The following is a 21,703-nucleotide window of genomic DNA, read 5'->3' as shown; positions in this document are numbered from 1 at the left end:
GCACCCACCTGCTCCGGCATGGGGTCCTCCCCGGGCTGCAGGGGGACAGCCTGCCTCACCATGGTCTTCATCACCACGGGCTGGAGGGGAATCTCTGCTCTGGTGCCTGGAGCACCTCCTCCCCCTCCTTCTGCACTGACCTTGGTGTCTGCAGGGTTGTTTCTCTTACATGTTCTTACTCCTCTCTCTGGCTGCCATTTCTGTCTGTCCCAGCAACCTTTTTTTCCCTTCTTAAATATATTATCACAGAGGCGCTACCACTCTTGTTGATTGGTTCGGCCTTGGCCCGCCGCCTTGGCCGGTGGCGGGTCCATCTTAGAGCCGGCTGGTATTGGCTCTGTTGGACACAGGGGAAGCTTCCAGCAGCTTCTCACAGAAGCCAGCCCTGTAACCGCCCCCCCCCCCCCCAGCCTTGCCACACAAAGCCAATACAGCCAAATTGTTGATTCTGCTATGCTCAGTGGAGTTTCCAGCTGTGCTTCTATACTGCTGTTACCCACTTGCGCCGTTGCCATCTGTTGGCAACTAAAGGGCCCTGGCAACCAGCCATGGCTGACTTGTCTGCGCACAGCGGCATGTTCAGCAGCAGGTGTGCGGGCATGGAGGCAGACGGGAGACCCGGGGGAGAAGACGTGAAGAAAGAGGCAGAGCTCAAACCAGGGACTAGCGCTTCCCTGGCCGCTGCCGCGGCCGAACCGGACGGCTGCGCCCCGCTCCGCGCCTGCCACGCGTGGATGCAAGCATCCCCGTAGAAGAAAAAGAGTAGCTCGCCCTACGTTCGAGCTGGAAAGCCGCCCTAGCTGCAGCCCGCTCTCCCCGGCTGCCCTGCCGCTCTCCCCGCTGAGGGGGGCCGGCTGCCGCCCCCCGCCAAGAGCGTCGAGCGGGCGCAGCCCCGCCGCCTCCCTCGCCCGCCACGGATCACCGAGCTGGTGTCACAGAGCGGCCCCAGCGCCTCGGGCCCTCCCGCCGACCGGTGCCGACGCGACGCGACCCGCCCGCGGCAACCTCACCGCTTCCGTCGCGCCCCGGATGCGGAAGTGGGGTGGGGGCGGGGGTGTGCGGTGGCTGAGGGCGGAATCATGGCGGACCTGGTGGCCGCGGAGGAGCTGGCCAAGCTCGAGTACTTGTCGCTGGTCTCCAAGGTGTGCACTGAGCTGGACAACCACCTGGGCATCAACGACAAGGACCTGGGTGAGCGGGGCGGGCGCCCGAGGGCTGCGCGGCCTTTGGGGATTTCCGCGGCGAGCGCGGCCCGCGGCGCGGCAGCCCGCCTGCGGCGTTACGGGCCCGACGGCAGCGGCGCGAAGGGATGTTGTAGCCTTGTCTGCCGGCCGGGGCGCGTTTGGTGAAGGGGCTTTTCGAATTCAGAAGACCCCCGCGGTTTTTCTTCGAAAAAAACCTTGTCGTGAGCGTGGGAAAATACTTCCATCGGGGCTCCTACGAAAGGACTTGGAAAGGAAGCCACTGCTATTGCGAGCAGCGTTACAGCCTTTCCATAGCTAGATGGACCGAGCAGGTTGCCGGGAGAACAGCATTTGCCCAAATACGAAGTACTTATACTGCCTTTTAATTGTTTGTTCTAATTTACTTTCTGCTCTTTCTTTCCAGCCGAGTTTGTGATAAGTCTTGCTGAGAAAAATACTACGTTTGACACGTTTAAGGCAGTTCTTCTAAAGAATGGCGCCGAGTTCACTGTAAGCGAGATCTGAAGGTTATTTATGTGTTCTTCTTGTCCTGGTAGATTTTGTAGAGCTTCTTGTTTTGAAGAGAGAGGTGTGAGGAGTGATTATTGGTTTTCTTCAATTGGAAAACGATGCGCTAATTAGCTTTTGAGTATTCCTGACTCATCAAGCCAAGCCTCCCCCTCCCTCCTATTTTAAAAACTTTTGTAGTCTTTGCGAAGCGTCCTTCTGAGGACTTGAACAGCATGCTTGTTGTCTCGTTGAGCATGTAAAATATGGAAGAAACAACTTTTCCTGAAGGCAAACGCTGTCATAAGTCTGTCTATGACACTTAGATGCTGGGCTCATGAGTTTCTCTGAAATAACTGTAGTTTGATTAAATAGGTGATTAAAAATAACAAGTAGAAATGTAATTCTTGTAGTCATTTTCAGATTCAACTTATTATGTGTTTTTAGGATGTACATGAAGTCCAGTGATACTTTCTAAAAATGAACCTGCATTTTCAGAATTGGGCTTCTTTTGACCTGCTAATCAACCCTCATGTGTGCCTTCTAATAATGAAAAACAGTGTTGTAGTAATTTCTTAGACTGAAGTATTTTATTACATTTTTCAGGATTCGCTTATTAGTAATTTACTACGTCTTATACAGACAATGCGGCCTCCACCAAAACCATCTACGAGCAAAGGTATGCCTAATCTTGTCCCTCTTACTGGTTCAGTGTAAAAAGAAAAACAAAACTCGTAGTCTTTTGTAGTTTTTGGACATGTTTGTTGAGATTGATGTAGTTACTGTTCTAGTCTTGTAAGGCAAGACTTCGTATCTTATTGTTGCACTGGGAGTCTCTCTGTTTGTTAGTGGTAGATTAGCAAAGCTGTTTAGGCACTAAAAATGTACTGAGTACGCTATTTACAGTATTATGTATTTCACAGATTCACTAATAGTAGGAAGGTAACGTAATCTTTGAATTGAGTCTTTGTAAAATCTCTATCAACCTTCGCACTCAGATGAAAGTTAAACTTTATATTCAATTAGAGAAAAATCAAGAGTGAATCATTCTAGCTCTTCTAAGTTTCGGGGTTTTTTCTCTGTTTTTTGTTTTAAATCTCAAAATCAGAGACAGTTGTCAGACCCAAATCGGAGAAGGAAAAGTTGAAAGAATTGTTTCCAGCCCTTTGCAGGCCAGACAATCCCAACATCAGGGTAAGGTCATATTTTCAGATTTCTTTTGTGAGTAGATGAAAACATCTTTTTTGTTTTGGTTTGGTTTTTTTTGTTTAGTTTCAAGTTTTTTTCGTGTTAATGTGAGTGTCTCCTGCTAATGCGTAGATAAAAGTGGACTATGAGAAATGAAATGCAAAAAAGGCAGAAGGCTGGTATTATTGCATGTAGTTATCAAGAATAGCTGTTACAGCAATTGCCACACTGATGCTGTTTTGCAGAATACCTGGAAGATGAGGGTCTTGTGACATGAAATTTGTAGCCTGGCCTTTGTCACGTAATGTTTAAAGTAGTGATGGGTTACAAACTAGATAAAAATTTTGGTCATTCAGATGCTACGAGGGACTTGCATTTTGTATTTCTGTAATAATTTGAGGTGTTGAGATGAAGCTGTCTTGTATAAAAGCAGAATTATCTCAATGTTTTGGCAAAATAGGGGGATAGCTTTTTACTCTTTTTTTTCCTGTATCACGTATTCTGTCTGATATTTTTAATCTTACATTCCTTCTAAATAGAGTTGCATGTGATTATCCTTTCTGTAGATTAATTCTCTGTGGCAGACTTCTTATCAGCCTTCTTACAGAATGATTCTCTGTTCTTACAGAACATGCTGGATGAAGATGATGTGAAGGTGGCAGCTGATGCACTTAAAGAACTTGAAGCTCTGATGCCTAGTGCAGACAGGCAAGGCAAGCAAAGGAGCAGTGACCACCGGTAGGTTTCTAGTATGTCTTTGGGGGATGGGTATTGGCAGTTGGTATTGCCTGCTTACTCTGTTCATAGGTGTAATCTCACTGCAAATATGTAATGTTTGTTTGTTAGGGTGAAGAAAAAGAGGAAGAGTCGAAGTCGTAGCAGGGACAGGAAACGAAGGCACAGATCTCGCTCTAGGTCTCGTTCTAGGACTCGGGATAAGAACAGGGGAAAATCCAGATACCGATCAAGGAGCAGGAGTCAGAGTCCCAGTAGGGACCGTAAGGATCGAGAGAAGTACATCGAGAAGAGCAATGAGAGATGGAGAGACAAGCACATAGACCGTCCACCACCTGAGGAGCCTTCCATTGGAGACATTTACAATGGCAAAGTCACCAGTATAATGCAATTTGGATGCTTTGTGCAGCTGGAAGGACTAAGGTACCTTCTGATGTTCGCAATAAATCTGGTACTATTCCATCTGACTTCTCTTCTCTGCTAGTATCTTAAAGAGGTTATGAGGCTACAATAAGGTATGCTGGGTTTTGATGCCAAAATTAAGGTCTATTTCAGGAAAATGAATTCGACAGTAGAGAATGTTTTGCTTATAAAAAACAGTTCATGAATGTACACAAACAATCAGTTGACAATAAAATATTTTAATCGAGACTCTGAATGATCTGAAGAACTGTTGGAGTAATAATGTACAACATCTCATGCCCTCTGTTTGTTTCATATACAGGAAGCGTTGGGAGGGCTTAGTCCACATCTCAGAGCTTCGAAGAGAAGGACGGGTTGCCAATGTTGCCGATGTTGTGAGCAAAGGACAAAGAGTAAAAGTCAAAGTGTTATCCTTTACTGGATCCAAAACCAGCCTGAGCATGAAGGTATGGAAGACATCCTATGGTGCTTATAAGAGTTTGTGGCGCCAAAATTTTTAAAGATTACGCCTCTCTGCTATTTTTTGCTCTTTCTAATAGAAACTAATACATAACCCTTCAAGTGGGAGTTACAGAACAGTGACTCAGTTTTTTTATTTGTGACCTATTACTTTTTACTCATTTTCTGTAGGTTCTTGTTTTTGACGTAATGTTCCTAACAATTTTTTGACTTGACGTGTTAGCTAAGTGACAAGGCAAACCTCAAGCTGTTGCTATGTTTGTCTTCCTTTTTCAGTATGAGAGAAGCGTTTCATTTTAAATGAAATTACTGCCGTTGCCAAGGCAGAGTAGAGTGTTCCAGGCCTTGGGGTGTACTTGGCTCACAATACCAGCTGAAAAAAAACACATGCAAAATAGCATTTTCTGCGTATGGGCTGTTGTTGGCACTTGTTTCTCTGAGAAGTATACTCTGCTTTTTCTCTTGTGTTAGAGGAAGCACCAGTGTTAATAGATAAGGAGAAGTGCAGTACAGGTAGAGCTGATTGATTAATTAATCTAATGCAGGATGTTGATCAAGACACTGGGGAAGACTTGAACCCAAACCGGAGAAGAAACCTGGTTGGAGAAACCAATGAAGAAACCTCTATGAGAAACCCGGACAGACCCAGTCACCTGTCCCTGGTGAATGCCCCAGAGGTGGAGGATGATAGCCTTGAACGGAAACGCCTCACCCGAATTTCAGACCCAGAGAAATGGGAAATAAAACAGGTGTGTTTTGTATTTAGGTGAATAGGGTGTCAGTCAGTAAAATTGCTACGGAGTTTCATGAACTAGAATACAGCTCCTTGATTGTTTGTTTAACTTATTCCTTACCTCTGAATTGCTGCCTTCTTGCGATTTGGGACTTCTAGCTTAGTTCTAGCTATGAAGTTAGCCCTACTTTGGGCAGGAGGTTGGACTAGGTAACCTCCAGAGGTCACTGACCCGGGGGATCATGATCTTTATCCAGTGACACTTAGGTGGTATTTGTTTATTAGTGCACTCCTGCCATGTATAAGCCAGCTGTCTGACACTGGTGGTATTTAGAACAACAAAAGGACTATTTGCTCAGAGACTGGATGACTTGGGGAGACGTGTGCCAGAATATAGGACCATTCCTTTGTTCTGAAATCACAATATTCCTTTGTTCCTGTTTTACAAGTGTGGCAATAGCATTAGAGCTGAGACCTCGTAGGCATGAGTTGTTCCGTTCATGGGGACAAACTCATGTTGTATTCACTCTCTTCCCAGATGATTGCAGCTAATGTGCTTTCCAAGGAAGAGTTTCCTGACTTTGATGAGGAGACTGGGATTCTTCCTAAAGTTGATGATGAAGAAGGTAATATTTCCAAGTAGTCTTATTGTTGTTGTAAATCCCTTGTGTTTCTGGATGTGTTGTGATTCAAAAAGAGATGATGATATAAGTGGATGTGAAGCAGCTCACAACTTGCCGTCATCTTAAACATTTGGAACTAGCGTTGCTCTAGCTTTGTGATTAGTGACATTTGGATGCACCCTGTCTGTGCATTCTTTTTACTTGTCGTGTTTTCACTTTTGAAACTATCATAAGTACATCACAATCAAGAGTGCACAGGAAGCACCGTTTGAAAAGGCACTTTTATGTACCTGAAAAAAGATGTTTAATTTTTCTATAAAAATTGTCACTTGTGGATTTAGATGAGGACCTTGAGATTGAGTTAGTTGAAGAAGAGCCACCGTTCCTTCGAGGTCATACTAAACAGAGCATGGATATGAGTCCCATCAAAATAGTAAAGGTAAGAGATTTCCAGAACTAAAACCAATATACTTGATTTAATTAAATAAGTATTTGGAAATTTAATAACCAGTTTTCTACCTGGACATTACTGAGAGCCCTGAAAAACATTACCACTGAACTGAAGATCTTTCTTTACTTACAAAGCAGGATTCTTACTTAACTGGTGACAGTGAAGCGGAATCATAGAACTGAAATGCGCGTTAGCCTGCAGCAATAACTATTTCACATAAGCGTTTTAGAACGTACTTCCTCTGTTCTGCTTTTTCTTACCTTTTGAAAGTTGAAGGTGGTGCAGAAATGCTTGTTTTTCATTAGTTGTGCCCATAATCCTTCTGCCTGGACAGTGTAGGGATGTTCCATATTAGTTATGACCATGGAAGTTCATGAGGCTGGGCTAATGGAAATATCCTGGAAGTCAAATAGATAAAAAGTTAACATCAGAAGACACTTCTAAAGGACAGTGATGACAGAGATAATTGAAGTTGAAGGCTTGGGAGTGCTTGAAATCTTTAACTTTTTTCTTGCTTTCCAGAATCCAGATGGTTCCTTGTCCCAGGCTGCAATGATGCAGAGTGCTTTAGCTAAAGAAAGACGAGAACTTAAACAAGCCCAGAGAGAAGCAGAGATGGATTCTATCCCCATGGGACTCAACACACACTGGGTGGATCCTCTCCCTGATGGTGTGTCTGAACACATCTAAGTGTGAACTGTGCCTTTTTTGTTATAGTTGAGCAACCCGGGAGAAATGTCTTGATACTGTGTTTGTCTGCCTCATTTTAAAAGCGAGGCAAAGAAGAAATGCTTTTCTACTGAAGTGGAAGTAGGAATGTCAAGGGAAATGTACAGGTATATCCTGCGATCTGTCAAGGATGCATTATTAAAAGGTGCAATGGATGGTGAAGCAATTTTTTTACATTGAACTTAATGTAATAGTGGGGGTATACATGTAAGAACTTAAAAAATACTTAAAAACACAAGCATAGAAGGTGGAACAATAGGAGCAGGATCATCAGGGTCTGTGCTGTGTGAGCCTAGATGTAATGGTAAAATTGTTTTCTTTTCCAGTGGATGGAAGACAAATAGCTGCAAACATGCGAGGTATTGGGATGATGCCCAATGACATCCCAGAGTGGAAGAAACATGCATTTGGTGGCAACAAAGCTTCTTATGGTAAGAAGACCCAGCTTTCCATTATTGAGCAGAGAGAGAGTCTCCCAATCTTCAGACTGAAGGAGCAGCTGATACAGGTAAGACTCGAAATGGCATTCTTGTTTGAGCAAGCAATAACTTAAAAGAAATATTCTTGGTTTAGCTTGTTGACAGGTGAATAGCCAGTTGATAATTTTAAGTGCAGAGCTGTATATATTTGGAATAATTATTTTAAAGGATTATGTATATCTGTATATTTTAACAAAGCTCCAGATATTTGTTGTAATAAGTCAAAATTGAAAGTAGGATCATGTCGGCAAGGGATGAGTCAGCTAAATGGTTAAGCAGTTTGCTGACTTAATAAGTAAGAATACTTTGTATGATTTTTGGTCTGGGTCAGCTGGAGCAAGAGCAGTAGGTGCTCAGTCTAGTCCTAGATATACTATGTTGATTTTGTTTGGTTGGTTTGTTTGTTGTTTGTTTTTTGTTTTTTAAATTTTGACAAGTGTATCTATTATGATCTTTCCTAGGCTGTGCATGACAACCAGATTCTGATTGTTATTGGAGAGACAGGATCTGGGAAAACAACACAGATTACCCAATACCTGGCTGAGGCGGGGTATACATCAAGAGGAAAGATTGGATGTACTCAGCCTCGCAGAGTGGCTGCAATGTCTGTTGCGAAGAGGGTCTCAGAGGAATTTGGTTGCTGCTTGGGACAAGAGGTGAATTTCCATGCTGAAGAACATGCCAAAATAAGCATGAGGAAAAGTAGGAAAAATCAGTACTGGAGCTAGTTTGCTTGTGTGTCCATGTGTCTGTTTCCTTGTAGGCTGTAAAATGAGCTTGCAGAATAATCAAACTGGGAATTAACGGTGCTTATAACTTAATTCTGTAGCTTCAGTTTCTGTGCAACTCTTCTTTCTAGGTTGGCTACACCATTCGATTTGAAGACTGCACTAGCCCTGAAACTGTTATCAAATACATGACAGATGGTATGTTACTGAGGGAGTGCTTGATAGATCCTGATCTGACCCAGTATGCCATTATCATGCTGGATGAAGCCCATGAGAGGACCATACATACAGATGTGCTTTTTGGACTCCTGAAGAAGGTAATGTAGCATTTGATTTTTATTGCTTCAGTGTCCTCTGTGTGCTACTTATGGGTAGGAGCACACAGGGAAAGGCAAGGTCACAAAAGTCAAGTTCATTCGTGTGCTCCAAGAGTCTCTTCTTAAGCAAAGCAAATGCTCATAAGGGTTTGTAGCCCAACTTTTCCTAAGATGAGCCTCTCTGTGAAGACAAAGCAAGCAAAATTCATCAGAAACAATGAGAATTGGCAGTCCAGGATGCTCATAATGATGGATGAGCAGAGGAGTGTTCTTGCTTTGCTCTTCGTTCTCTGACAAAGGCTTTCTGTGATAGGTGCTGCTAAGAAAGGTTTGAAGTGTGACCTTAGTGGTCAATTTTTTTGAAATTCTGGATACTGGAATGAGCTGCCCCTCTACACAGACATTAAAATGCCTGATATTACTGGTCATATTTCTCTGATTTAAGTCAAGTGCCATATGTTAATACTCCCAAAAGCAATAAATGGCTTGAACTTTCTTTCCTGCTATAGACAGTGCAGAAACGGCAGGATATGAAGCTGATAGTGACATCAGCAACACTGGATGCTGTGAAATTCTCTCAGTATTTCTACGAAGCTCCGATCTTCACAATTCCTGGCAGAACATACCCAGTAGAAATTCTGTACACGAAAGAGCCAGAGACAGATTATTTGGATGCCAGTCTGATTACAGTAATGCAGATCCACTTAACAGAGCCACCAGGTGAGTAGAGAATGGTCTAGGGTTATTGGTGATTCAGGGACTCTGATACCTATGAGCAAGGTCTTTCTATAAGTCATGGATCATGTATTAGTAACATGAGTAAAATGCTCTCAGCACTATCCTCTGTTGTTTGCAAATACAGTAAATGCTGAAAAAGTTGGGTGAAAGACTGAAGTATGTTGCTTCCGGCTAAGAGTTGTTGCCCAGGAGCTAGCAAAAGTTGGGGCTCCTCTGCTTTAAATGGAAAAGGTGAGGCATAGAAATGTGGTAATGCAGGAGTTGTATTGAACAGAATTGATTCTGGGGATGTTTTAATTTACTTCCCGTGTAGGTGACATTTTGGTGTTTCTAACTGGTCAGGAAGAGATTGACACTGCCTGTGAAATCCTCTATGAGAGGATGAAATCTCTAGGACCTGATGTTCCAGAGTTAATTATCCTACCAGTATATTCAGCTTTACCCAGTGAAATGCAAACCAGGATCTTCGACCCAGCCCCACCAGGAAGCAGAAAGGTAATTTCAGCGAAGTGTGGCTTCGTCTTCTGCTGATACATTTTAATAGTGGGCTGCATTACACTGCTAATCATACTACTTTTTTATCTTTTTTTTTTTTTTTTAAGCACTTCTGATTCTGTTAGTTACAACTTCAGATAAAATGATGTAGTTTTGGAGAAAAGGTGGCTTTTATGTAGCTTAGAGCATGTTTTTGATTGTGTCCATGCCTATACATGTTATCTAAGCCTTTGAAAATGTATATAAAAACATCTCGTATAGCAAACCTCTGTGTGGAATGTTCTTGGTGTGTTTTTTAATGCTGCCTTTCAAGGATATTAACTTTAGTGAAATCTAAATGTGGTTCCTGTTGGATGGATGTAAATTTCCTACCAAACAGCTAGCGAATATCTAGAGATATAATCTCTGGAAGGTTCTTCTCTAAATATGGACTGTGTTTGAGTGCTAGGCAGAAATTCTCCCTGAAGTCAGTGCAGTCTGCTTACAAACTTAAAATGATCTTTCACTTGCTTTTAATTACGGATTTTATCATGCTCTTTTCCCATATTGCCCAAATCTAAAACAAGTGTAGATACTTAAAACCTGTTCATCTTTGACTGTAGATAACAATTCTTTCTGTTCTTTTGTGAACACATTTCTCCTTTTGATGTTAAATGATAGTAGTTGCATTTATAACAAACTGCTCGTATAATGTAGAATGGATTGTTCGAGTTCAGCAGCATGGTTGGCTTGGCAGCCAGAGGCAGAACTGGTACTGAATCAAACTGTTGTTTGCAGGTTGTCATCGCCACTAACATTGCTGAGACATCTTTGACTATTGATGGAATATATTATGTAGTTGATCCTGGCTTTGTGAAGCAGAAGGTTTATAACTCCAAGACTGGAATTGACCAGCTGGTTGTTACACCAATTTCACAAGTAGGCATTCTGTGGTTTTTGTTAGTTTGGTTGGTTGTTTTTTTTCTTCCTGGTAAAGTGTATCTTGATGATGTGGTGTCCAAGCACATGGAAGCAAAGTGAGGCAATGATAAAACCGTATTTTTGATGACTCCCTGAGAATCCTTGAGGCTGTGCCTAAGGAATATATACTTTCCTGGGTTGTACTGGAAATCTCTTTGTATTAACACTAGTAAAATTGTGAATAATTAATCAATTTATTTTACTTGTTTTCTCCTCTGCCGATTTGCACCTGTTCACTGAGATGCCTTGTTACCTTTAGGCTCAAGCAAAGCAGCGAGCAGGAAGGGCTGGGAGAACAGGACCAGGAAAATGCTATAGGTTGTATACAGAGCGTGCTTATCGAGATGAAATGCTAACCACCAATGTGCCTGAAATCCAGAGAACAAATTTGGCCAGTACAGTACTTTCCCTGAAGGTGGGTATTTCACCAACTTGTAGCAAGCCAACATGATCATAAGCATTTCAATAAATGAATCTCTGCCTTTGAGCCTCATGAAGTACTTCTGCAATTTCAGATCCTTCTAGTGAACACAGGTATTTTGGAATGGAGACTGCATCAAATGCAATTCTCAGGCACTGAGCTTGCTCCTGTATTTTTCTGTTGAGGGTTATAATGTTGAATATCCACCTAAATTACAAGTCTCAGCTGCACAGAACAGTTAGTTGCAGGTTTGAGAAACAGGAATCTTACGGGCAGTACACCTTTCCTATGTAAGGTACATCTCTGTTGTTAACACATAAGGCACACCATTTTAGAGTGATTTTTGGTCTCCAAACATATGCATCTTCTAAGTGTGTACCGTTCCTCTGGGAGTCCGCAAACTGGGTCTAACTCAGTACATAGCAGCTGGGGAAGCTGCTGCTTTTCCTCCTTTCTGGTAACAAGGGGAAGGTTGCAGACATGTTTACTGTCCATTGGAGCTGTCAAGCCACACTGGTTTACAAGGCAGGAAGTCCTCAAAACCAGCATTTAGCCTATGTGTCTCCTTGACTGAATCATCTTGCTTGAGAGATGTATGGAACAGTACCAAAGAAAACAGACTGGAAAACTGAATGGTGGGTGAAAGACATGGGTCATTGTGGATTATCTCAAGTGTAGAAATACAGCCATGTATTTGTGACTGTGGTTCCAGTCAGGATAAGGACATGAGGCTAGGGTTGCTTAAAGTTCTGTAGTGCCGCATTGTTTGATGGTTATATATCTCTGGCTGGAGTTTGGTGTTTTCCTTTGCAGCGTTTTAACTTCAGTTTTCTTCGCTCCCTCTGTTCAGGCTATGGGCATCAATGATTTGCTCTCCTTTGACTTTATGGATGCTCCCCCGATGGAAACTCTCATAACTGCCATGGAGCAGCTGTACACCCTGGGAGCTCTGGATGATGAGGGATTGCTCACTCGACTTGGGCGCAGGGTAGGCAAAATAGAATACTTCTTAGCAGTGGCTGGGTTGCAAATACTTAGGAGGTGACGTGAGAGTAGTTGTACAAGGACTTGCCTAACACTGTTGGTTTCCTCTTCCTGTTATTCTCTTGTGTTTTATTGGTAGCTTTCCACTTACCATAGTTACATACCTTCTGCTTTTTTAAGAAGCAGCTATTTTTTCTCCTTATTCATAAGGTTACTTTTGTTAATGTCTAAAAATTTCCTGTAAGTATTGGGATATTCTTGTGATAGTGAATATAGACAAATAATTTGCTTCATGTTGGGCAAAGTTATTCTGGGTAAAGCACACTGATTTGGAAAGGAAGCACAGAAGAAAGGACATTGCTCTTTTTTGCATGGGGAGAACTCAAGATTTTTCCAAGATGTTGCAGGGTACCCTGAAACAGGTTTCTTGCAGATGGCAGAATTCCCCTTGGAGCCTATGTTGTGTAAGATGTTGATCATGTCTGTACATCTGGGATGCAGTGAGGAAATGTTGACAATAGTCTCCATGCTTTCTGTACAGAATGTGTTCTACAGGCCAAAGGTAAGGAATGCAGCCAAGAGCAGCAGTGTTACGGTTAGGATGGTTTTTTGTGCCTGCCTCGGGTGTTAGAGAGTGAGCATATTTGCCAAAACAAACCTGTAGCTTGGTTAAGGCTGTTTGCTCATACATTACATTTCTGATGTACCTTTTGTTTAAACACCCTGTAGCTGTGGATGTTGGTAGTTTCTTTGCAGATGGGAAGATGGAAGTTAGAGGTCTCACGTTCCCTTTTGCATTTCCCAGTAAACACATACAACCCTAAACCAAGTCAGTCCCAGCTCTGGAGTTCAGAATGCCTTTGTCATTTTCAGATACACAGAATGTATTTCTTCATGGCAATCCTATCATGTGCTGATTTCTTTTAAGTCAGCAAGCAGTAGACTATGCTGTGGTAGGATTCCTCAACAGCAGACGACTCTTGAATCCGTTATTTCTTCATTATGATGGCCTGCTGCAGTTTAGTCTGTTAACTTCACTTTTGATCTATGTAGCCACAGTGTTTGATTAATGTTTTATCTGCAGGTTGGAGAAGTGGGTAGGTCAGCAGGGTCAAAGCTACTGCTTCAGCACCTTCGTTGATGAGTGATTGAGGTTGCTTCTAGAGCAATAAAAAGCTTGCTAGTTCAGTGCATGCATATAGTGCCTACAGTATAAATAAGCTATTTACTTTGAAGTGTCCTTTCAAAAATAGGGCTGAAATTGAATAAAAAGTATCAGTTTGGAAAAAAAAAAAAAAAGAATTCTTCAGTCAGGTCCTTGTCACCCATGGGAGAGTCTTTAGGAGAGTCTACATGAGATCTCTCTTTGGTGAAAACAGTTCTAGGCTTTCCTTGCATAGTTTTGGCTTAGTGAGAGCAGTCCCAGTGACCTTTGGATTTTCATCACTTGGTCCTTAGTCACTGAAAGTTTTGTGTTGTCTTCTCAGTCTTACCTTGGTAGACTTAAAAAGTCATGGTATGAATGACAAGGAGCCCATGTCCTTCACGTTGCACAAGGATTGTCTCTGCAATGTAGATACCTGATTGATACATATTTTATGTGTTAGGATAAACAAGCACTTGCTGATCAAAAGAAAGCCAAGTTCCATCAGACAGAAGGTGACCACCTCACTCTGCTGGCTGTGTACAATTCCTGGAAGAATAATAAGTTTTCAAATCCCTGGTGCTATGAAAATTTTATCCAGGCCCGGTCCTTACGCAGGGCACAGGACATCCGCAAGCAGATGTTGGGCATTATGGACAGGTGAGCATGTCGAGAAGGACAAGTAGTGACTTTGTTTTCTTAGTGTTCTTGCACTGTAGTAGCTAAACAAAATTTGCTAATCTGATGTTGGTAGCTACACCCAAATCTGGAGAACTATTTTTTTTTTTTTTTTTTTTTCCTCCTCTCTAACTCTTGTCTGTCAGGCACAAGCTGGATGTGGTATCCTGTGGGAAGGCAACAGTTCGAGTCCAGAAGGCCATCTGTAGTGGCTTCTTCCGAAATGCAGCAAAGAAGGATCCCCAGGAAGGTTATCGGACACTCATTGATCAACAAGTAGTCTATATCCACCCATCTAGTGCTCTTTTCAACAGGCAGCCAGAATGGTAAGGAGGGCAGTGTCCTGTAATTTTCTATTTCAGTTCAGACTGTATAACTGAAAAGGTTGTGGTGTGCATGATTTGTGGAGTACAGACCAAAGTATAGGCTGCTGATTTCTCACCAATGAGCAGAGTGAGAAAAGTTTCAAGTCTGCTTTTGGCTTTTCCTGCTGCTAGAATTAGTGCCTGTGCAGAGATGAGACTTACTTTTTGAGCCAAGGGCAGGCCTGAAGCCTGCAGTTCTGTGTTTTTGTATTGTGGAAGTGAGTTTAAAACACTGAGCGTTGAGGGAGAGGGTGGGAGTGAGGAGAGAGAGAATTGTTTTAAATGGAATGAAGTAGTTCTATGCTGAAGAGTAGTTGTGAAGTAGGAGAGGAAAAAGAAGGTAGCTCTTCTGGATGGTTCTTTTGGAGCCTGTGTTGGAGCTTATAAGGACCCTTATGCTGAGGGAGGGTAAAACAGAGGTAAAGGGGCAAGCTTAGATACTCCAGCCCCTTGCCTTCTCTCTTGTTTGGAAAAACTAATTTCCACAGTTGCTGTCCCTTTTTACAGGGTGGTGTATCACGAACTGGTGCTAACCACCAAGGAATATATGCGTGAAGTGACGACTATTGATCCTCGCTGGCTGGTGGAATTTGCACCAGCTTTCTTCAAGGTTTCTGATCCAACCAAGCTCAGCAAACAGAAAAAGCAGCAGCGACTGGAACCCCTGTACAATCGCTATGAGGAGCCCAATGCTTGGAGGATATCACGTGCATTCAGACGGCGATGAGCCTTGTTTCCTCCTGGACTCTTACTGGTTTTATATTTGTGAGACTGTGATTTTTGCATTGTTTCAAGTGTCCTGAAAAAAAGGACATTCAATTGAAGCTTACCTACAAAATGAACAGAAAGTAAGTATTTTCAGAGCAAAAGCACAAGGGGGCGATGTGTGCTCATGTCAGCTGCCCCTCAGATTCCACAGCTGCATGACAAATGTCCTGGGTCTCCTCAGCGTGTTGCATCATTTTAGAAACGGTTCTTGAAGCACTTCTTTAGTCATTCCATTCTTAAGAGACAAAACCTAAAACTCGGAAATCTGGGCACTGAGCTGAACAACAACAAAAAGGTAATGATTGAAAAATAGTTCTTCACCAACCTAACTGTGTTCTGAATGACCAGACAAATAGAGGCTGGAATAGTTTGTTTCTTTACCCTGCTAAAAGGGATTTATTTCTACTTATGCTCTTGGACAGTGGGTGTTTTTTGGAAGCTGCTTGTTCTCCATTTTTTCCTATTTTATGCATTTTCCTGTTCAGTGTAACTATTTGTCTTTTATGCAAGCCGCCTGTGGTGAGATATTTAGTATCTGTGGCTTTGGGATAAGGCAGGAAAGATCCCTTGAAACCCAGCTAGAATGTCAGTTATACTTGGACAATGGCACAGGTCAGGCTGCAAGTCTTATCCTTCATCACCGTCTCCTGTGTGCTGAAGGCTAGTATATCAAACAGTAATTAACCACATCCACTCTGTAGCACGGCTCTGTCTGTGAACATAAGTGGTTACAGATGTTTAGACTTTCTATACAATGTGTCATGTGTTTTATTTCCACTTACAATGTTTGGTGACATCACAACTGTTGGGTTTTTTTTAATAGAATATGCTTTTACAGCTAAAATGTCTGTAAAACATTGTGTAACAGTTCCTCGTTTAAAAAGAAATTGGCTATCCAGTGTGTGCTATGTCATGCTGAAGCTATCTGTAAATTAATTTTTCTGTTGGAAACAGATGAAACTTATTTGACTCCATAGCTGCAGATACCCAATTCCCCCCCCCCCGCAAAGCTGGGACATCTGCTAAAATTATTGTTGAAGTGAGTAGAATGAAGTTGGCTGGTTGGTTTACATTCAGTGAATTTGAAGAATGTTTCACACTGAAATGTAGCTATATTGGAAATTTGTATCTCTGTACAAAGGTGGGCAGGGATGTTGTATATACTGTTTTATTATGTTGTATAAATGCCCTGAGCTTTCCCATAGTGTTACATCTTCATAAAGTTAAATAGAATTAGGAAGTTCCTAAGTTTGGAGGCTCTTTTCATTATGGCATTAGGCAGAGAAGGTTGTCCTATTGAATGCTCTTCCAAGTGTATTTTCTTTCCACGAACTCTGCAGCTGCATCTGTTACTGTTTTCTATGAAAAATTTGCACTTGACTTTCAAAAGTCACATGAAAAATGTAAAAGGGAAAATGTACACAGTGGAAGTCCCAGTTGTACAGCATACTTTGAGGTATTTCTGTTCCAAATTAATTTTGTATTTGCTTCTCCAGTGTAGCCTCTTTCTGATTTATGGTAGGGGAAAATGCATCAACAGAGAGGATTTGGTTTGTTTTGTTTTTAAGTGAACAACTGTCATCTGTTTTGTGTGTGTTATTTCTTTCCTTGGTGTAATTTTTTCAGTAACATCCTTTAGTTCATTTACAGAAACTTTTCCACTTTGACCTCAGCTGCTTTCTTTGGCAATACCCCACATCCAAAACTAGCCTGTGAAACTGGAATGCTGGCTTACAAACTTGAACCGCTTACATGTTTTTTTTTAAAGCAAGTTTTATCAACCTGTTACCGCCCTAAGGTTTCTGAGTGTAACATCCTAATGTCTTCTACTGTTTCTGTGATTTTTAATTGGTTTATCTTGTATAAAAAAAAACCTGAAAATAAGCTGCCTGGTCCTGGGATAAAACCACAGACTTAATGCTTTATTCTGGCAGTACTTACATAACTGAATAGGTATTTTAGCCCCTTGCTGGGGAAAGTGTTCTTTGCGCTCTCCTGTGTGAGGTGCTTGTGCAAGCACTTGCCAACCTGCCTCTGTCTAATGAACTGCATTATTTTAAATGGTATAAATTCTAGATCTTCTGGTTCATTTTGACTGTACTCAGTTAATGCACTAGGACTGGTGACACAGGTTTCTTACCTAAAGGCAAAAATTCTGCCAGCAGAGGCAATGTGTCTAGTCTAGAATGCTTTTGGAGGTGTTATGTTTAGCATAACTGCTAAAAATTCCCTGAGTAATATAAGTATGTATGTGCGTGTGCAAACTTTGCATGTGTCCCTTTGTCAGCAATAAATAGCCTCCTTACGTTTAGCAGGTCTTGTGCTGCACACTGTGCTAGTGTGGAGTGGAAATTTCTATAAACATGCCAGGAGGAGACAGATGTGCTTGCCCTATCTCCAGTGTCATTACTGCCAGCAACAGGAGCAAATACAGCCACTGAAAGGCCCTCTCTCAGGCTTGGGTGGTTCCTTGCTTCCAGTAATATTTGGTTAAGGCGTTGAAAGGAGGCTTCAGCTGTAATTAAGAGGGAAAGCTTAGGCTGCCAAAGCACTGGGGTTATTCTTATACCTGCTGGCAGAGAACAAACTAACAGTAGTTAGCTACAAGTGAACAGAGGGGAAAAACGGATACAGACAGTGTGAGAGTAACTAAGCAAGAGTAAATTGAAGGATCATAATGAGTGCCGTTCCCACAAGATATTGGCAGAATTGCACCAGCCTTTGGGGAGGTGGAGGGGGTATAGATGAAGGCTCAAACTATGGTTGCTTTCCACCCCCCCGTCCTGGAAGACCAAGGAGCTATGTGAAATGCTGAATGGTTCCTCTGATGAATTCCAAGCTGTCTGTGAACCTCTCTACTCCTCAACAACATTGTGGCTTGTGGAACATTTAATGCAAGTAGCATGGACTAAGCATTGCTGGTTCCTGTCCCCCCTCTGGTTCCCTAGAGTTTGATGCGGTGTCCCTCGCCTAGCTGGGGACCTCATTCGGCTTGTTGAGATACGAATCTTTCTGTCTGGATGGAGCAAACAGTCCTTTGTCTCAAACTCCAGCAGTATGTGCCATATAGGCCAATTTCCACATGTTAGCTGATTGTCACAAGCAAAGGATTCACAGCAAAAGAATAACTCAGACATTCATGTGTACACGCACACACGCTCACACACATCCAAAACCAACCTTTTGCCCTTAATGCAAGAAAGATAAATATGATTTTTACAGCCAGCCCCACACATGCTCCATCTGTTATAGTAACTACCTTAACCTCATTAATGGGCTTGTTACCAGAGCCAGTGTGACAGCAATGTGCTACTTACACAATGGGGGTTTTGTTTTTTAGTAATTCAGTTTTCATGAGATTTCTGTGACAATTGCAGAAGGCTGTGATACTGACCCATTAGCAGTTTCATGGAATTTTTCATTTATGAAATGTATTGTTCTTTCAAGCCAGCTGGGAATACAGTGAGTGAGTATCTGATTTTAGCAAATGTGTTTTGTATGTGTATGTTCTGTAACCTACATAAATCCTCTGGCTGGTCTGTCCATACACTGGAGGTGTAGAAGTGGGGCTGCACTTATCTGGATATGCTGGTTTATTTGGCTCAAAAATGATCTTGTAGTTCTTGTAGCTGGTAGGCCTGTGGGTCGGTCCAAACACAGCTTTACTTTGCAAGCTACACTGAAAGCAGTGGTTTTTTTGTTGAGTGTAGAAAAGTCTATTTGAGTTCAATATTAGCTCACTTCTACTAGAAGAAAGGCAAGGAGGTAGAAGTGAACTGGATCATACTTAGTGGCAGATCCTGGCTATTTTGGAATGTGAATGTTAGTTTCTGCCACAGAGAGTGTCTGAAAAGCCTGTTGATGGAAATCCAGTGTTAGATTTTGTTTCCTAAACTTGAAGAAAATCTATTGGAGGTGTGGGGAGAAGCCTTATACATTCTTATGCCTCTCTTGCCTTTGGTTAATTCTTCACCATGTCCACTTAGGACTTAAAGATGCATGTTGTAGAAGCTTCTGCACTGCCCTATCCCCCCCTACACATAAGCCTGGCTCCCTGAAAAGTTGAGGTGGACTCATAGCCCTGAGGTGGATCTGTTTTTTACTTCAGTAATTTGAATGTTGTGTTTCTCTCCCCCACCCTCTGGTTTGCACTCATGTTCGAACTCTTCTCTACAGTCATGAAGCTTTCAGCCTCGCTCTGAAAGCAGGATCAGCAGGAATTCCCTGTCCACTTTTGCATCCAGGATTTAAGGTGTTCAGAAAAACACCCACTGTCACCAACCACAGGACTGCAGGTAGCCTGCCCTCCAAGAAAGCCGTGTGCTAAGGCCACATGCTGTGTTGCAAGCAAGCTCTTGTATAGCAGAGTTAAGGAGCAGTCATTTGCACAGTTGAATTGAACAGAGCCAGTGAAGGGATGAGGACCTGCTGGGTGACACAGGTGTTGATCGGTGCCCTGGGGGCACACAGGTGGCTGCTGCGAGCATAGAAAGCAGAGTTCCCAGCCCTTGCACTCTGAGAGGGGAATTGGTTGGAGGCTGTTGTCTATGTGTCTTATCTCAGGGGTTGTTGGGTGTCTAGGGTCTTTTCTGTGTTTCATTAGCCTTAGGATTTGGGGGCAGTCAGGGTAGAATATGCCCTGCCTCAGGGTATCATTGAGCAGCATTGGATTAGTGCACAGTGCCAAAGCAGCGTGGCTGGGCTGTCTCCTGCTGCAGTGTGCAGAGCCTATTCTGTTGCAGCACAAGCCTCCAGTCTGGGTGCTTCCCCAGGCCCCACCAGCTCCTGAGCCCTTGCTACTTGCAAACACAAGCATATGGTCTATGAAAGGACACACGCAGTGTAAGGCACTCGGGACTGTATTTGTTGTGTGTTGAGAAGTGGGGGTGATGTTCAGCTAAAAGTGCTGGTGTTGAGCTGGGGCAGCCAAAGGCACCTCACTACCTCGCTACCACTGTTCTCCCTGTCACAGGGCTGGGCCGAGGGGGTGGATGGTGTCAAGGCAAGCTGGGGTGAAGCAGTCTCCAGCTGGCATGGACCCCCACTTGGTAAGGGAGAGTGGACTGACCTCTTGCTCTAGGAACAAACCCTGAGGAAGCTGCTCCAGAACCAGCACCTGGGAGACCTCCCTGGGACTCTACAGGCTGGCGAGGTCTCTTGGTCCCTACAGACATAAATGGTCAGAATAGGCACTCCTCAGCTTCTGCTGAGTTGTTAGTGCCGTTTGCTGTGCTGATTTCTCGCTATGTTTCTCTTAACAAAAGTAGGCAGATTCCATAATTCCTACGTGTTCTTGCAAGGGCTTTTAAAACACCATTATCTGCTGGACTGTTTAAAAGCATTTTTTCCTTCAATAACTCTTCCCCTTCATGGGGTTTAGTTCATTTGTATTGGGATTCTTTAATTATGTGGAAATCTTCAAATAGGTGGAAATCAGTTTAGTAGATGCAGCATCAGCCAGTGGGACATGGGTAACCCTGGCTGAGGTGGGATCTGTGTTTCTGTCTCACAGAATCAAAGCAAAAAGGACAGCAATGGTAGTGCCTCCAAAACACACTTGAAACTAATTCAGGGAAATGGAAACAGGTGCCACAAAGCAGCAGCTCAGCAAGAACCTCAGAGGCACTTCAGGTCCCATTAGCTATTTCAGCTAATAAGCTCCCCTGAGATACCTCCCTTTCTACTCCTTTGCTTTCTCACCTGATACCTGTCCATAGCTCCATAATGGCCAAGAGAATGGTTATTAATCTCCTAAGCAGAGGCCCTGACTAAGCAGTGACTCTCTGCGGTGCAAAGGAATATGTTTGTTCAGCTACTCTTTCTTCAGAGACCAGACACAGGAAGGCCTTTAAGGAATTTACAACTACATAGGCTGGTATCTGTTGACACGTTCTTCAGAAAGAACAGAAGGTGGGCTGCGGAGGAGGGCTGTGCATGGCTGCCCTCCCTGGCTGCAGGAAGCGGGGAGGGGAATGTGCTCTCCTTGCCAGCGTGAGGGGTGAATCCTGCTCTGGGGCAGTAAATGCTGCCCTCAGGGTTGACTGAATGGTCATCTCCCGCTGAGGCCAAACTGGCTGAGGCCTCCACTGCGTTTAGCTTTGTTCTTCTCTGCCTCTGTGTTCAGCATGCTGAGTGCTTCCCCCTCTGCTGTCTCATCAACGTGTCAGCCGTCAAGGCATAAAGAGATCAATATTCATTGTGCAAAATGGTTTCCAGCCTTGTGGTAGACTACAATGTTGCTGTGATTCAAATCCAGAGGAGGATGGGGAGATGTGTACAGGTGTCATTTAGGGCCAGTTCATTTATTGGAATGACTCTTCTGAGCTTATCAACAAAACTAATGCCAGTGTCCTTCTTGGGAGTGTTATACCTCCAGAAAACATTACAAGGAGTGAAATGTCATGACGTTATTGCCCTTGGAGTTACCTACCTCCCCTGTGGCTGGCTTAATGGTTTAAATGACACACTGCTCCTGTCGGAGTCACCTCATTCTCAAGCCTGAATGCTGAGCAGAGCAAGCACAAGTTCTTCCTAAGACTGTTTTGGGTTTGTGTGGCAGGGTTTGGGTAGCCGTGGAGGGGCTGCAGGGGTGGC

At 43.2% G+C, this 21,703-nt stretch overlaps 1 protein-coding gene across 6 annotated transcripts in view; it reads left to right on the top strand.

Annotated features, from left to right (window-relative positions):
• The window catches only part of DHX8 (DEAH-box helicase 8), a 23,264-nt gene extending 1,561 nt beyond the window's left edge, over positions 1-21,703 (top strand). Inside the window, exons 1-25 of one of the 6 annotated variants that reach the window (XR_003924727.2) lie at positions 932-1,191; positions 1,609-1,694; positions 2,298-2,370; positions 2,800-2,885; positions 3,508-3,617; positions 3,726-4,037; positions 4,339-4,483; positions 5,042-5,245; positions 5,768-5,855; positions 6,194-6,291; positions 6,826-6,973; positions 7,359-7,540; positions 7,973-8,167; positions 8,371-8,556; positions 9,066-9,276; positions 9,608-9,789; positions 10,567-10,707; positions 11,009-11,164; positions 12,021-12,158; positions 12,588-12,716; positions 13,762-13,958; positions 14,123-14,302; positions 14,849-15,404; positions 19,286-19,404; positions 20,082-21,701. Coding sequence is in view for 3 of the 6 variants with exons in the window: in XM_030023456.2 (XP_029879316.1) it covers positions 1,080-1,191; positions 1,609-1,694; positions 2,298-2,370; positions 2,800-2,885; positions 3,508-3,617; positions 3,726-4,037; positions 4,339-4,483; positions 5,042-5,245; positions 5,768-5,855; positions 6,194-6,291; positions 6,826-6,973; positions 7,359-7,540; positions 7,973-8,167; positions 8,371-8,556; positions 9,066-9,276; positions 9,608-9,789; positions 10,567-10,707; positions 11,009-11,164; positions 12,021-12,158; positions 12,588-12,716; positions 13,762-13,958; positions 14,123-14,302; positions 14,849-15,068 (3,579 nt within the window). In the remaining 3 variants the exon portion in view is untranslated. Of the gene's footprint in view, positions 1-930; positions 1,192-1,608; positions 1,695-2,297; positions 2,371-2,799; positions 2,886-3,507; positions 3,618-3,725; positions 4,038-4,338; positions 4,484-5,041; positions 5,246-5,767; positions 5,856-6,193; positions 6,292-6,825; positions 6,974-7,358; positions 7,541-7,972; positions 8,168-8,370; positions 8,557-9,065; positions 9,277-9,607; positions 9,790-10,566; positions 10,708-11,008; positions 11,165-12,020; positions 12,159-12,576; positions 12,717-13,761; positions 13,959-14,122; positions 14,303-14,848; positions 17,421-19,285 lie in introns of those variants that run through there. The other 5 variants (XR_003924726.2, XM_030023457.2, XM_030023456.2 and 2 more) reach the window with 5 other exon arrangements.

The sequence above is a fragment of the Aquila chrysaetos genome, chromosome 8 (genome assembly GCF_900496995.4).
Source record: "Aquila chrysaetos chrysaetos chromosome 8, bAquChr1.4, whole genome shotgun sequence".
In the NCBI taxonomy this organism is placed as follows: domain Eukaryota; kingdom Metazoa; phylum Chordata; class Aves; order Accipitriformes; family Accipitridae; genus Aquila; species Aquila chrysaetos.
The sequence above is the reverse complement of the archived record's forward strand: the minus strand, read 5'-3'. Positions and strand labels throughout refer to the sequence as shown.